Source organism: Panthera tigris, chromosome B3 (genome assembly GCF_018350195.1).
Source record: "Panthera tigris isolate Pti1 chromosome B3, P.tigris_Pti1_mat1.1, whole genome shotgun sequence".
In the NCBI taxonomy this organism is placed as follows: Eukaryota; Metazoa; Chordata; class Mammalia; order Carnivora; family Felidae; genus Panthera; species Panthera tigris.
Genome location: NC_056665.1, coordinates 125,124,925 through 125,140,526, shown reverse-complemented (window position 1 = coordinate 125,140,526; position 15,602 = coordinate 125,124,925). Strand labels below are relative to the sequence as shown.

Sequence of the window (15,602 nt, the reverse complement as noted above, 5' to 3'; positions counted from 1 at the left end):
AAAATTCAGTATTCTTTTAACCTATTACATTATTTAATTTGAAATTCAAGTTTACAAACTACTGTTTTACAGATACTATTTTTCTCAAGCAAATTTGAATCTAGTAGCAGTGCATAGGAGTGCCTTTTTCAAACTCTGTAGTTAAAGTTACCCCTATAGGGCTGTTACTAAAGTAACAGTAAAGTAAAGTAAAGTAAAGTAATAGCTTATATGCTGTACTAAAGATCATTTCTTATAAACATGGACAGGTCAAAGTATTTGTCCCTGGTAGTAATTACCAGGATAGCGAATGACATTTACCTGCCGGTAAACCATTTGAAATTTATTTTGAACTTTTTTAATGTTTTTATTTTTGAGACAGAGACAGAGCATGAGCAGGGGAGGGGCAGAGAGAGAGGGAGACACAGAATCGGAAGCAGGCTCCAGGCTCTGAGCTGTCAGCACAGAGCCCGACGCGGGGCTCAAACTCACGGACCGTGAGATCATGACCTGAGCCGAAGTCAGATGCTCAACCCACTGAGCCACCCAGGCACCCCTTATTTTGCCTTTTATAACTTACTGAAAATAGTTTTCAAATTAGTATCTTCATATGTACTCTTCTTTGCCCTGGAAAGAAGGAGAGCACATTTCTAGCCTTTCAGAGCAGGTGTGCCTGTAATAATAGCAGTTGCCATCTCTTGAATGCTTATTACCTTAAGTGGCAGGCACCATGATGGGTCCTTTACATGTATTATTTCAGTTCATCTTTGTGAATAACTCTATGCAGCAAGGACTATTATCTCTATTTGTAGATAAGGCAGTTATCTGCAAATAATTTTACAGATAAATGAAGAAATTAAATAGTTTGCTCAAAGTGCACATCTAATAAGCAGTAGAATTTGAATCAGGCATTCTAACTCCAGAATCTCTACTCTTAATCACTAAGCTCTGCTGCCTAATTAAATTCTCCATGTAAAATCAACCAGTGGAAGTTGACATGTACTCACACTTAACCATGTATGCTTCTAGGCTCAACCCTGGCCCTCTGGTCTTCTCCTGTACTTCTCATTTGGCATTCTTATGCATATTCTTGGCCTCCAGTATATCTGGAAACTGGAGAACTTTCTCCAGTTGTCTTAAGACATCTTGTTTTTGTTTTTTGTAGTCACTTTGAATGTAGTAGGATCAAAACTTAACTTGCCCCTGATCCGTTTCATCCCTACCCAATAACCTCCTCCTTTAGTGTTCTCTTAGTGAAGACAGCCATCTCCTCACTTCCTGAAGCCTAATACCTAGGAGTGTTCCATGACTCCTCTCCCCTCTCATCTACCTAGTCAGTAAGTGATACTGTTTCTACTTCCTTGGATCACTTGAGTACATCCACTTCTTTCATTCCATTGTCCTCTTCAGATTACCATTACCTCTCAATTAGACTGCTGTCACAACCTTTAAACTGGTCACCTTGCATCCAGCCTTGTTTCTCTCTATTCCATTTTCCACTCTCTTAATAAAAATGCAAATATGAGCGTGTCACTCCTGTTTAAAACTCTTAAGTGAATTTCCATTGTTCTCAGGATGAAGTCCAGGCTCCTTAATTAGATTTGTCAGGGCCTTCCTACTCTGGCTTCTTCAGGGCACTTTAGCTTTTAGCCTCTTCTCTCATCCACCTTGGCACTCACACTGCATGTTCTGACATACTGAACTTGTTGTAATTTTTCTACTGTACCATGCTGTCTTTCATTTGATTCTCAGTGCACAAGGTTCTCTCTGTCTATAATACTTCTCCCACCCCACCCTGAAGCAGTTCATCCACCCTCGTCTCCTACATATCCATGAAGTTCAGTATAAATCTCAGTTCCTGACAGGGGAGGCTTTCCTTTTCATAACATAGATCATACTTTTGTTTAATGTCTCTCTTCCTTGCTAGGCGGTAAGTTGTGTATAGCAGAGGCCTCTGCTCCACCTCGTTTCCAGCACCTGGCATAATTTCCAGCACCTAGAAGATATTCAGAGCTTAAGAACAAATTAGAGATATGGTCTTTACTTTTAACAAGCTCGGGGTCTAGTGGAAGCTAGAATATGGAAAGAAAGAACCTCAGCACATATGATAAGTACTCTGATAAAATGCTGTCGGATCACAGAGGTGTACATGAGTGATTAACTTTACCTGTATAACTTTATACTACTAAAGAAATTGAATTACAACATTCAGATAGAAAAAAGAGTTGTGCTGAACAGTGGAATTAATTTGGTTGCATTTGCCTTGTTTTTTGCTCACTAGTTAGTTGGGAGTTTTGCAGTAGACTCTTAACATTCCAAGGTTATCATCTCTCAAGACCTTCAGAGATTATAAGCTAGATACAGAGCTGGGTAGTCAATCAGCCATGTCCACTAAGTTGACCCACCCTTAAATCGTCCTTACAGAAAATTGATGCTGACCCTTTCATGTTCCCCATTTATTTCAAATCGTGTATTTTTGTCTTCAGATTCTAATCATTAGAATGCACAGTATTAAATCCATGAACACCAGAGGTGCTCTTCATGTTTAGAGTTCTTTCTTATCTTTTCAGCTTTGACCGCCATCGAAGGCACAGCACATGGGGAGCCCTGCCACTTCCCTTTCCTGTTCCTGGATAAGGAATACGATGAATGTACATCAGATGGGAGGGAAGATGGCAGATTATGGTGTGCTACAACCTATGACTACAAGGCAGATGAAAAGTGGGGCTTTTGTGAAAGTAAGTAGTGTTCAGTAGGAGGCGTGTCCACATTGTTCTAGGTCTTGCATAACATTTTTAAGGCTTTTTTCTAGCCATCCTTTTCCCACCTTGATCAGAAGTGGTCAGTGCTGATGACATAGTTACGGTCCTAAAGACTAGACTTATGAGTAGGAAGCTTGCGGTGTACTTACTTCCAGGCTGTCACTGGGCGGTGTATCCCACTCGTGTTTTATTTAGAGGTGATTTTCCGTTGGTGTGCACAGGTTGTCCCGTAAACCCTCGGGCAGGCTGCTAAATTAATTAATGTAAAACATTTTTTGGCAATGACGGAAACAGAACATTATGTTGAAGGTTAATTAATAGCGCTTAGAAGAAAAATAATACCTTTTTAAAATAACTTTGAGTGGAATGTGCTGTGCTAAGGGAATATTTGGTAGATACAGTGTATTTAACTGCCTGAAACGTTAATGTCAGTATTGCCTCTAAAGGCAAGCCATGTTTTCAGGTAAAACTTTCTAACTGTCAAAGAACAACAGAAAACCTTGAACATACCTCCTTTGTTACCAGGTAACATTTTCAAAGTACTGGTTCTGATAGAATATTTAGGCATTCCTTAGAAATATCACCAAATATAGTCTACCTTCAGATGTGGGCCAGTATGATTTAGGTATTCCTGTTTAATACATCAAATTTTGTTGTTATATTACAAGAAGTAGTCTCTTCTATTTCTATAAATATTCCTAACAGAATATTCAAATGTCTCTTGATGAGTTCTAGATTTCTGCTAAAATGCTCCAGTATAGTAGCAAAATAATTTGGGGGACATCTATACCAATGCTATGATTTCCAGTGTTATATCACTACACTGGGAAGTACAGAGAACTTGAATATTAAATCAAGATCTCTGTTTAATAAAAATCCTTTGGGGCGCCTGGGTGGCGCAGTCGGTTAAGCGTCCGACTTCAGCCAGGTCACGATCTCACGGTCCGTGAGTTCGAGCCCCGCGTCGGGCTCTGGGCTGATGGCTCGGAGCCTGGAGCCTGTTTCCGATTCTGTGTCTCCCTCTCTCTCTGTCCCTCCCCCGTTCATGCTCTGTCTCTCTCTGTCCCAAAAATAAAATAAACGTTGAAAAAAAAAAAAAAAAAATTTAAAAAAAAAAATCCTTTTTATTTTTTGTTGTGTAATTCGTCAGCTATCTTCTTGTAAAGATGCAACCTTTCAGGTAAGGCTAAAGAGTACTTTGACTACAACAGTATTTTTCTGACTATTGTTTTTTACTCTTCTTCTGTCCTGGTTTTAGCTCACCTTGGTATATAATCATAAGGTCCTCCTGGAATTTTAGTTTGAATTATATAAAAATTTTTATAATTACTAGCAGGAAAGCACCTTCCAAAAACAGGTTGATAATTGTTTTCTTTACAAGAAAGTGATTTCAATGAGTTTTTTTTTTTTTTTATAAGTCCTCTTTTGTCAGATAAAGGCCACACACAAAAACCATGTGTCTTTAAAGTCAGATTTGGAAATAGTGAAATATTGTGTTTGTATGACTACCCAAAAGAAAATATATACTGATGTTTGATACATAAGTGGTATAAAATTAAAATACATTTAAAAGCATCTGACATTTTGTTTTTAGCTGAAGAAGAGGCTGCTAAAAGACGGCAAATGCAGGAAGCAGAAGTGATGTACCAGACTGGGATGAAAATCCTCAATGGAAGCAATAAGAAAAGCCAAAAACGAGAGTAGGTAGCACTACCAAGTCCATTCCTCCCCTAACACAGGCCATGACTGAGATAAAAAGCTAAAGTGTGGTATTTTTTTTCTTTTTGAAGTCTACTCCCAAAGACAGGATTTCTTAAGTTATACTATAAGAAAACCTACTATGAAATATGGATAGTAGGGCCATTACTTTTATCAGATTTCAGCTTGTTGGGATTAAAACATTATAAATACTCGTCACAAGAATGAACAATAAACAAAAGGGAACTGATTAAAGCTGTAATAGTTTCTGAGAGCCAAGAATACCTACACTGTTCAGATTTCAAAATGACGTAAAACAAAAGGAATTGTTGTCAGGTGTTTCGTTTTTTTGTTTTTGCTTTGTAATTGTCTTGCAGACAAAGACTAGAATTTAGGAATTTGGAAAGAATATGAAATGAGTTGACTGTCTTCCAACGTTTTATGTGCCTTACTTTTAGTTTTAGCTGACTTTTGTTATAGTCTGTGCAAAGATTTTAAAAGAAAATTGCCATGGTTATCATTGGATTATTTATTGGATACCACATTATTATAATTCTGTCATTGCAAATCTAGATAACTTTCTTAATAGAAATTTTTAAAATTAGACTGTTCTAAAATATTGGAATAACAGAACTGGTACTTTATATAAAAACAAAAGTAGCCAGAATGCTTTCTACATATATAAGTAACACAATTTAGTAGAAATCAAATATCAGAAGGATTCTATAGAACAGGGAAATTAATTTTTCTGCATTTTAGCTTTTGTAAAAAAAAAAAAAGAAAACTTTTTCAAGTTTTTTTTATTTCGGTAATCTCTACAGCCAATGTGGAGCTCGAACTCAGAACCCCAAGATCAAGAGTTACATGCTTTTCTGACTGAGCCAGACAGGCGCCCCAGATTTTGTCAAAGTGTATATATATATATATATATATTTTAATAGTAGTTCCAAAATATTGCTAATTTGTTTTGTTTTTTAATTGCTTATGTTTAAAGAGCCTATCGGTATCTTCAAAAGGCAGCAGGCATGAACCATACCAAGGCCCTGGAGAGAGTGTCGTATGCTCTTTTGTTTGGTGATTACCTGACACAGAATATCCAGGCAGCTAAAGAGATGTTTGAGAAACTGACTGAGGAAGGCTCTCCTAAGGGACAAACTGTAAGTGCACTTCCACGGCAGAATCTCTTGGCACACAGCACTTGTTTATTTTCACAGCAGTTTACTCTCGATGGTCTGCCTTCCTTTAGTAAGGATGGCTGCGAGGTAGAATATCTTTAAATACTAATTTTGCAGCAGATCATTTTACCAATCTTCTCAGACAGTCTTTTTCCTTAGTCTGAGAACACTTGTGGTCATCTACGGCGTTCTTGAGGTTGCATCTTACCACAATTATATTTGTAGTTTTCCAGATTCAATCTGTAAAGAGTGAAACATGAAGGTGATTATTTTTTTTTTATCTGCAGTCACTCCCCACTGCCCTTTTTCCAAACTTCAGATACTGTAGCTTTTGGTAATCTTGGTGGTTTTTTAAATGTTCATTATAGTACGTGTCCATTATAGGAAACTAGAAATACAAATTAAAAAATACTAAGAAAGTAAGCATCCTTCTGTACCACCCAGACCTGAACATTGGTAACATGTTACTGCATGCACACCCTTCTTGACCTTTCTCTTTGTGTATTTATACTGTGAATTTTTTATTAAAATGAGATTCACAGTCTTCTGTTCCGTTACTTGCTCATCCAGTAAATAGCCCTCACTGCTTCACTCTGGTAAATGTAATACCCACACAGTATTCATAGGGTGTTGAACCAAAACATTTTCTTTATACTTGTTTTGTCCAAAGCAGCATCCAGCCTAGGACTACACCTTATATTTGGTCTTTATTGCTAGCACAGTTCCCGCTTTTCTTTCTTATCTGTGTTAGAAACAGGACCCATTTTTCATTTCTGTTTCCTACAGGGGATGTCACAGCTAAAGGCTGATGAACACAAGGAAAATACTTTTGGCCCAGACTGCCTTATGGGGGGTGCTCTGTATCCCAGACTGCATCACACCAGTTGGTACATGATACCTGCTTAATTCCCCTTGGTAATAGTAAGATTGACAGCTGGATTTAGGGGGCCACCCCATTTCTTTTAAATGCTCTCCATAATTCAGGTTTATTGAAGGTCTGGGATATGCTTAAATATAAAATTTCTAGTCACAGAGGAGGACTGTTTTCAGACTGTGTAAACAATAACAGGAATTGTGACCATAGTTTTCTGTAGGACCGAATACCTAACCAATCTGCAGCTCTAACATGGTTGTGGTTTAATTTATAAACAGGTTATATCTTAACTGTTCCTCCTTTGTTTTCAAAGCTTTTTTCCCCTTCTTTGTGTAAGTCATTTTATATAAAATTCACACATACATTCTTTTTCTGCAGACACATTTGGCTCTGAAGTATGGTTTTTCTTCTAAGGCATCTTTTCCCTCTAATAATAGCACCTTACCGTGCCACGGTGCTTTATGTTGTACATTGCAAAACACTCTCTCTGTGGTAATTAATTCTAGCTGATGTAACAGACACAGCCCCCAAATCACAGTGGCTCAGCACTACAGAGAGTTATTCCTTGTGCATGCCAGGGTCGGTGCAGTTCCCCTGCCTGCGTCCTGTCTTCCAGATGGTGACTCAGTCAAGGGCTGCTTCTGCCACATAGCTGCAACCGTCTGAAACGTAGGGCTTTGGGGCCATCATGAAAGGAGAAGTGGGGGCTGGAGGATTCTCTGGAAAGTTTTTAATGGCCACACCTAAAAATGGTTCACATCTCTTTGCCGCATCCTAGACATGTGACCCCAAGTACAAGGGAGGCTGGGAAATATAACAGAGCTCATGATTTTGATGAACACTGGCACGTGATATATCTGCCTTTCTAACTTTAGCTTTTACTTTCGTGTCATCAAGGATTGTCCTCAGAAGGCAAAAATTAGAACCTTACCAATGCATGTTTTGGTTGGTTGGGGTTTTTTGTTTTGGGTTTTTTGTTGCTGTTGTTATTTTTTAATGAAAAAGTATGTGTGCTTTAGCATTGTAAAGTGACCTTTCTCTATTGACCCCTTCAACTTGACCCTTGCTGCCCCTTTTTATTGCTAGGATAGTTTATCTTGGTAGTCTCTTACCATTTTCATTGTGTTTTCTCCTTTGCTAGGTAATGTGTTGATCATTATATCATTATAGGGGTTGTTTGGTTCTCAAAATAGCTATCGATCAAGATAAAATAAAAGCCACGTTTGTGTTCAGCTTTGTTTTTCTAGTTAACATTTTACTAAGTTGTCTTTAATCTTCAAGGTAGACGATTTGTTTAAAGTTGTATTTCATTGTGTAAAACCTTGAATGCATTTCTGAGTCTCTTTAATTCCACAGTTGTACATACTTGGAGATTCAAGTCTTTCAGCATCTAAAGATTGTTGCGTCTTTTCGTAGTTCATAAAACCATGTCTCTGCTGGATACACTTCCACTAGGGAAGAATTCTTACTTTTATCATTTTATTTCAGGCCCTTGGCTTTCTCTATGCCTCTGGACTTGGTGTCAATTCAAGTCAGGCAAAGGTAATAATATGAAAACTTTATCATGTGCAACAATTTGAATTGGGTCAGTGTGTGCCTATGATCAGTTAAGTGTCTTTTGTTCTTTCTCAGGCCCTCGTGTATTACACTTTTGGAGCTCTTGGGGGCAACCTGATAGCACACATGGTTTTGGTAAGTAAGATTTCAGGGGAAGACTTAGAAACATTGAGTAGCAGAATGTTTGGGTTTTGAGGAGCCGTAACTTTTCTAGCTTTCATGAACAAGATCTGCTTGTATTCATTCAGATCAAATATTCAGTTGAACGTCCTTTAAATTCTTATTAACAGATATAACACTTGAATCTACATGTGGATGAAAATTTGTAGAGTCCACAGTTTTTCTTTAAAGATTAGTTTGGCTGATTGCCCTTAAAATAGAGATCTGATAAATGGCTCTTTTTTTTTTTTTTTCTGTAAGTTGGAAGCTTGTTTGTCAGAATCATTTCCTAGGTTGAGTTTTCACAGATTTTACATTTAAGTTGATTTTACATTGAACATTGATTTGTTTTACATTTATATTCACACGAGTAAGGAGATCATTACAGTACAAGAATCACCTAGAAAGGCCCTTAATTCACACTGGTGTCAGAAGGAGAGGTTAAAGGAAAGAGGTTAAAAAGAGGTTAAAAGAAAGTTTCTTTCTGAGGAAAGAAACAAAGTAACTTTTGAGGGATAAACAGTAGTGAATAGAAGTGGAAGGGCATCCAGACAGCAGAAGCAATATATACAGAGGGACAGCAACAAGGAAACATGGTGCTTGCAAGAAAATACAAGCTTTTTAGTGGCTGGAGAGGAGAATGCCAGGAAGTGCATCAGGAATCACGTAAGTGAACTCTACATCCTGCCAAGGAGCTTGGACCTTGTCTGTGACAGACACAAACTGCTGAAGTAGTTAAAGCTACTGAAAAACAAGAATGTTGCTCTAGCTTTCTGAAACATTCCTCACTAGTTCTGAAGCTTTTTTTCCCATTGGTTTTTTCATCTGTGGTCACATTTATTCCTCAAACAGTAATTGAAAAGTTGCTTTTAGATGAATTTTCCAGAAATTTGAAGCATTTATTTTTGTGTGGCAAAAGTATGTTAAATATTTTTACAGATAACTTTTTTTAATTTACCAATCTTCTTAAATAATGGCTACAGGATAAAAACATGAAATATTATACACGTAATTATACGATAACACCCTAAGGATTGTGACAGTTTGTAAAGTTGAGTCTGTGCTAAACGACTCAAGAGGCTCTACTTTGCATCTAATGTTCTTTATAATTCACTATCTTCCCCCTCATTCTGAAATCATTTTTTGCTGGTGTCTTTGCCTGCATCCAGTAATCGTTTGTTTTCCCTGTTTTGCTAATTGTTGCTTCTTGGCTGGTTTGGTAAATCAACCCTGTTTTGGTTAAAATCCTGTCTAAAATAAGATTAGAATGTGTTCTTAGCAAGAGCCCAAGTAATTTTCTTTTACACATTAGATACACAGAGTTCATGCATAAGGTTCATAGCATCTGTTTTGATTTCTGTGGGAACTTCACTATTTCCTAGTGCTTAGCTATAGTCTGGTTGTTGGAGTTGCCGAACTTAAAACTCAGGATAAATGAGGTGGTGATGTACTGGGATCAAGGAACCATAGAATTACATCCTGAATGCAGGTGGCTTTCTTTGTTACGACGAGAGCTCCAGTGAAACCGCAGGCTTCTCACCAGAGATTGTCTCACAGGGTTACCGGTACTGGGCCGGCATCGGAGTCCTCCAGAGCTGTGAATCGGCACTGACTCACTATCGTCTTGTTGCCAATCATGGTATCTATTTTTTTTTTTTTTTTTTTGCCTTTCACCGTATCAAAAGAAACAAAAACCAAAATGGATTTAACTTTAAATACATCTATTTTTGTTGTATTACTTGAAATAACCGTGACTGACTCTCTTAAGTGGAATGGTCTTTACCCTAGTTGACTAAGAACTTGTGTGTGTATGTGCACATGTGCTTTGGATTCCACTTCTTAAATAGTTTGTCGAAAAAACTGGGCTTCTGTAATTACTATTTTGTAATCTGTAGATTACTGTTTGCATAAGGTCTGTCAGCATTTGGCAGCTGAAATGATACTTTTTTCTGTGGAACAATGCTTCTGACCTTCCTCCATGCTATTACTTCGTCCCCTTGTTTCAGTTGCTAGTGACATCTCACTGACAGGAGGCTCAGTAGTACAGAGAATACGGCTGCCTGACGAGGTGGAAAATCCAGGAATGAATAGTGGAATGCTGGAAGAAGATTTGATTCAGTATTATCAGTTCCTAGCTGAAAAAGGTGATGTACAGGCACAGGTATGTATTTAAACATCTCACGGTATATCTTACTGCATTTTATATTATAGTCTCGGGCAAGCACTTACATCTATTAGAAACATTTTTATTGCTCTGAGCGATTATTAACTATATATTAGAATCACCGGAGGAGCTTTTTTTGTTTTTTTTAGAGTGTAGGACTCTTGGTACTTTAAAAAAAGTTCCATTTGGGGGGTGCCTGGGTGGCGCAGTCAGTTAAGCATCGACTCTTGATCTCAGCTCAGATCATGATCTCAACGGTTCGTAAGTTCAAGCCCCTCATGGGGCTGTGTGCTGATGACGTGGAGCCTGCTAGGATTCTCTCTCTCCTTCTCTCTAATCCTGCCTGGCTTATGTGCTCACTCTCTCTCTCAAATAAACTTTAAAAAAAAAAAAAAAGACATTTCCATTTCCGTTAAGATTCATCTGGGATGTAGACTAGGCATGTGTTCCTAGAAGCTGGCCCTGTGATTGCACCACAGTTGAAAACCATTGCTTGAAAAGAGCAGAGTTTTACAGATGATGAGGCTCTTATTAGAGTCCTCAAGGATGAAAACTGCTACTTTTTTTAAACAGAAAGTCTCTGGAACATTTGTAATTTCAGATGCCCTTCAGAGCCATTTACTGTTCATGTTTCCTTTGCTTGTTTTAGACCATAATTTCCTCAAGGGCATCAACTTAAGTAGCCCAGTTCAATGTAAATTGTACAGTATATCAATCAAAACACCATGTATAATTTGTTATTTCATGGATTATTTGATAATCCTAAAAAAGGAGAACTTCAACACCTGCCTGTTTTTTTCTATGAAATTTAACAGATCTTTTCTGATTTAGAAATTTAGAGATAAGCATTAGATACTTTTTGAGAACAATTAATTTTGAGACTTAACAGAAGGGAATCTTAGGTTTAAGAAACAAAACAAACAGAAAAACGGGCCACCTGGGTGGTTCAGTCGGTTAAGCGTCCAACTTCGGCTCCGGTCGTGATCTCACAGTTCGTAAGTTCAAGCCCCGCATCCAGCTCTCTGCTGTCAGCACAGAGCCCACTTCAGATCCTCTCTCCCCCTCTCTTTCTGCCCTTCCTCTGCTCTTTTTCTCTCTCTTTCAAAAATAAATAAACATTAAAATTTCTTTAAATTTAAAAGAAAACCTGCAGTGGAATATCTAAATCTTAGCTTATGGAAATTATAATAGTTATCTTGTCTAATTAAACATCTTTCTTTTATATGAGAAACCAGTTAAAATTCAAAACCATCTAAATGCCTCAAAATAGGGAACTACTTATTTCAAATATGACACTTCCATGTGATGGAATTTTATGCAACCATTAAAAAACTATGTAGAATATAGAATACTTCAGTGTATTCAGTGGAAAACTCAAGTGAAAAAAAATCCGTATGTGGTATTATGTATCATTTACTTCTTTTTACTACTTGAATTATGACCTTAATATAGAAAAGTACATAAATCTGAAGCATACAGCCCCCTGAATTATCACCAAGTGAGCATCCTGTGTAGCACAGCTAGCACCCTGGAGCCCCCTCTTCCCCAGGGGTAACCCACTGAACTGACTTCTAACACTATGGATTGGTTTGGCCTGGTTTTGAATTTTATGTAAAAAAAAAAAAAAAAAAAAAATCCTACACATTTTTTGGAATCAGGTTGTTTTGCTCAGCATTGTTTATGAAATCAATCCACGTGTTTTCATGTAGCTGTAATTCATTCATTTACATTACCCTGTGGTTATTTCATTGTATAAAATCCCACAGCTTACCTGCCCACTTTACTCTCCCCAGATTTGGGCTATTGCAAATAATGCTCTGTGCATATTCTCTTGCATGTCTTATGCCAGTACTGTCTTAAATTTCTGTAGCTTTAATGGATCTTGATATCTGGTAGAATACATTCTCCCACTGTCATATTCTCAATATTCTCTCATATATTCATATGTGACCCATGTGTAAATTTAGAAGTGAATTGCTTAGTTTTCATATAAATGGGGATTTTCTACTTTTTTGTTGAGTTCTAGCTTAATCCACCATGGTCAGAATGTACTCTGCATGATTTCAGTTGTTTGAGATGTCCTGACACTTGATTTATGATCCATCACTTGGTCAGTTTAGGCAAATATTGTATGCTGAAGAGAATATGAATTTTCCAGTCTTTGGGTATAGTGTTCTTTGTGTGTCAGTTGAGTCATGTTTCTTAATGCTATTGTTCACATCTTGTGAATCCTTACTGAATTTGTCTGCTTTTTCTGTCCAGTGCTGAGACAGTATTGTTTAAATTTCCCATTGTGGTGTGGATTTGTCTCTGTCTTCTTGTAGTTCTGTCAATTTTGATTTATGTATTTTAAGCCAGGTGGAGTGCACTTAGACTTAATATTGTTATCTTTTTGTTAAACTAGCTTGCATATCATGAAATGTTCTCTTTTATGTCAAGAAATATTTTTTGCTTTTGTGCTCTGCCTGCTTCTAGCTATGCCACTTTCTTTTGGTTAGTATTTACATGGAGTATCTTCTGTATTCTTTTGTATTCAACTTCTTGTGCTTAAGATACGTCTCTTGGAAGCATCAGAAGACTACTTTTATATCTTTATCCATTCTGACAGTCTTTTAGTTGAAAGTAGTTTGTGATATATTCAAGTTTAAATTTTCTATCTTGCTTGCCTTCTTTCCTTATGCTTTTCCATGCTTCTTTATCTCTCCTCTCTTACCTTCTTTTGGTTTGAGTGTTTTTGCTGTTGCTTCTCCTCCCTTCTACTAATGTGATAGTTGGACTTTGTTTTACTACTCTTTTATCAAAGTTTAGTATGAATGAGCACTTTTTACCGTTTCTTGGACAGTGCAAACTTTAGAGTACTCTGTATGTCTTAATTCTGTCAATTTTTGAATTCCACAAGATATTATTTTATACAGTCCATATAATTTAGATTACTCACAAATTTAACTTTCCATTGCTCTTTATTTCTTACTGCATCTTTAGGTTTCCCAGGATAAATTTCCTACCTCCTAAAGCACATCCTTTAGTGTTTCCTTTAGAGTAGGTTCCCTGGTGACAAGTTCAGTTTTAGTTTGCCTGCAATAAATGTTTTATTTCAGAAAGATGCCTTGTAATTAAAAGCAGGCATTTTCAGTTCTTAGAAAATGTACGTTAAAGTAGAGTAATATCTTCAGGAGTTAAGACTAAGTCTTTAAATTTTTGAATGATAAACAGAAACCTTTTTGTAATTGTAATTACACACCAGATGCTACCATTTACTTCTGCTCATTTTTGTTAATTTTCAGGTTGGTCTGGGACAACTGCATCTGCACGGAGGCCGTGGAGTAGAACAAAATCATCAGGTAACTTTCCTATTTCCGGGGCTTTGCACTTCATGTCGTAGATGGAAATGATACCCCAGATGTATTTCTTGTCAGTCAATGACAATATCAAGTTTGTGTTATTTAGATAATCTTCACAAACGATCTTTTAAGATCCAGCTAACCCCTGAGAAAGCTGAAGACTAAAAATGTGATTATACCTTATAGTGGTGGGAAAGGCTTTTTTTAATTCTGAAACCTAGTTCTCAGTACTGCCAAAAATACATACACAGTGTCTTAGTTTCCTATAGGTATGTGATAGAAGTATGTCTTAAAACTCCCATTAGAAAATAGTTTAGGGGTGCCTGGGTGGCTCAGTTGGTTCAGCATCCAGCTTCAGCTCAGGTCCTGATCTCGCAGTTCATGAGTTCAAGCCCCACATCGGGCTGTGTGCTGGCAGCTCAGAGCCTGGCTCCTGCTTCGGATTCTGTGTCTCCCTCTCTCTCTGCCCCTTCCCGGTTGCACTCTATCACTGTCTCTCAAAAATAAATAAACATTAAAGAAATAAAAGAAAATATTTCATAGAACTGAGGAACAGTCATTGTTGAGGTTGTGAGCAGTAAGGAATATACAACTATAGCAGTCAGGTCTATATCCAGTCACCAGCTTTTGTCTGCTTTATGCCCGAAATCTCTCTCATCTCTTCCCTTCTATCAGTATACCTACCACTTGTGTGAATCATCTCCTGCTTGCATCTGCTAAGCAGTAGCCTGTATTTGTAAGCCACACACCTGATACTGTGTTCCCTTGCTTAAAACTCTTGAGTGGTCCATAATTTCCAGTCACTTAAAGACCAAAACCTGGCCTTTTGAGTCACAGGCACATGGACCTTTTCTCAGGTCTTTGAAAATATCAAGAACCTCCCTATCCCCGGATTTCTGGAATACTAGTCCCTCTGTCTAGAGTGAGTATTATTCTACTTCCTTTCTTTATGTAACTAATTCCTACTTATCCTGAAGAATTCAATTCCAGTATCTCTTACCCCAGAATATCTCCCTGCACCCCTAACCCCACTCCAGGAATAGGTCATGTACCACAGTTACAGTTTCTGAAAATCTGTATTTATGGCCCTTTCCCATTATAAATGTGTTAATTATATAATTAAGTTGTTTCCTCTGCTAGAGCTAAGTTGCAAAAGAGCATGGACTTTGCTACTTTATTCTCAGCATCTGACAATATCTAGTACATAGTGAGTGCTTGATAAATGTTTGTCAGACTAATAAAGCTGTTATTCTGCCATAACAGTTAAATATTCTAATTAAGGGTATTTCATTCCCATATCCCATCAACTTTAAGAATTAGGTAACAGAGTACACTTAAAACTATACCAGATACCCATGCTTTATTATTATTTATTTTTTAAATTTTTTTTCCAGACAGCATTTTGACAGCCTTCATTGCTGTAGGTCTTTAAAATGTATATCATTAGGCCAGATGAATCGGTTAATAAAAATGTCAGGTACAGAATTCTGGATGGTGAGTTTGCTGCATACCTTTTATACAAGTTTTGGGATATTCTTGGTGTATGGTGCCGACTTGTGAAACATTCACACAGTGATCAATTTTTTCAGTACCTTCACAGAAGAAATAAACTGAGTTCCCAATATATAACTGCATTAACTCAACAAATATCTGTTGCTTTAGGTGACCCAAGAAAAAAAGCAAGGGAGATCAAGGAAGGGAGTGATCCATAAGTTCAGGGCAAGATAGTGTAGCTTAGCCTAGAATGGTGGTAGTGGGGGATGGTAGGTGGATTCAAGAGGAATTTGGTAGTGAAAGTTACAGGACTCAGTGATGGATTGGATATGAGATTCGGCGGGGGGAGGGGGGGGGTGTGTTACCTTAAGCAGCCAAGAGATGTCATGTTGCTCTTTA

At 37.5% G+C, this 15,602-nt stretch overlaps 1 protein-coding gene across 1 annotated transcript in view; it reads left to right on the top strand.

Moving 5' to 3' along the window:
- SEL1L (SEL1L adaptor subunit of ERAD E3 ubiquitin ligase) overlaps window positions 1–15,602 on the top strand; it is a 52,587-nt gene that overhangs the window by 19,289 nt on the left and 17,696 nt on the right. Inside the window, exons 4-11 of the mRNA XM_007094994.3 lie at window positions 2,550–2,717; window positions 4,336–4,441; window positions 5,434–5,596; window positions 7,977–8,030; window positions 8,121–8,180; window positions 9,762–9,843; window positions 10,211–10,365; window positions 13,653–13,709. Coding sequence (XP_007095056.1) covers window positions 2,550–2,717; window positions 4,336–4,441; window positions 5,434–5,596; window positions 7,977–8,030; window positions 8,121–8,180; window positions 9,762–9,843; window positions 10,211–10,365; window positions 13,653–13,709 — 845 coding nt within the window. The remainder of the gene's footprint in view (window positions 1–2,549; window positions 2,718–4,335; window positions 4,442–5,433; window positions 5,597–7,976; window positions 8,031–8,120; window positions 8,181–9,761; window positions 9,844–10,210; window positions 10,366–13,652; window positions 13,710–15,602) is intronic.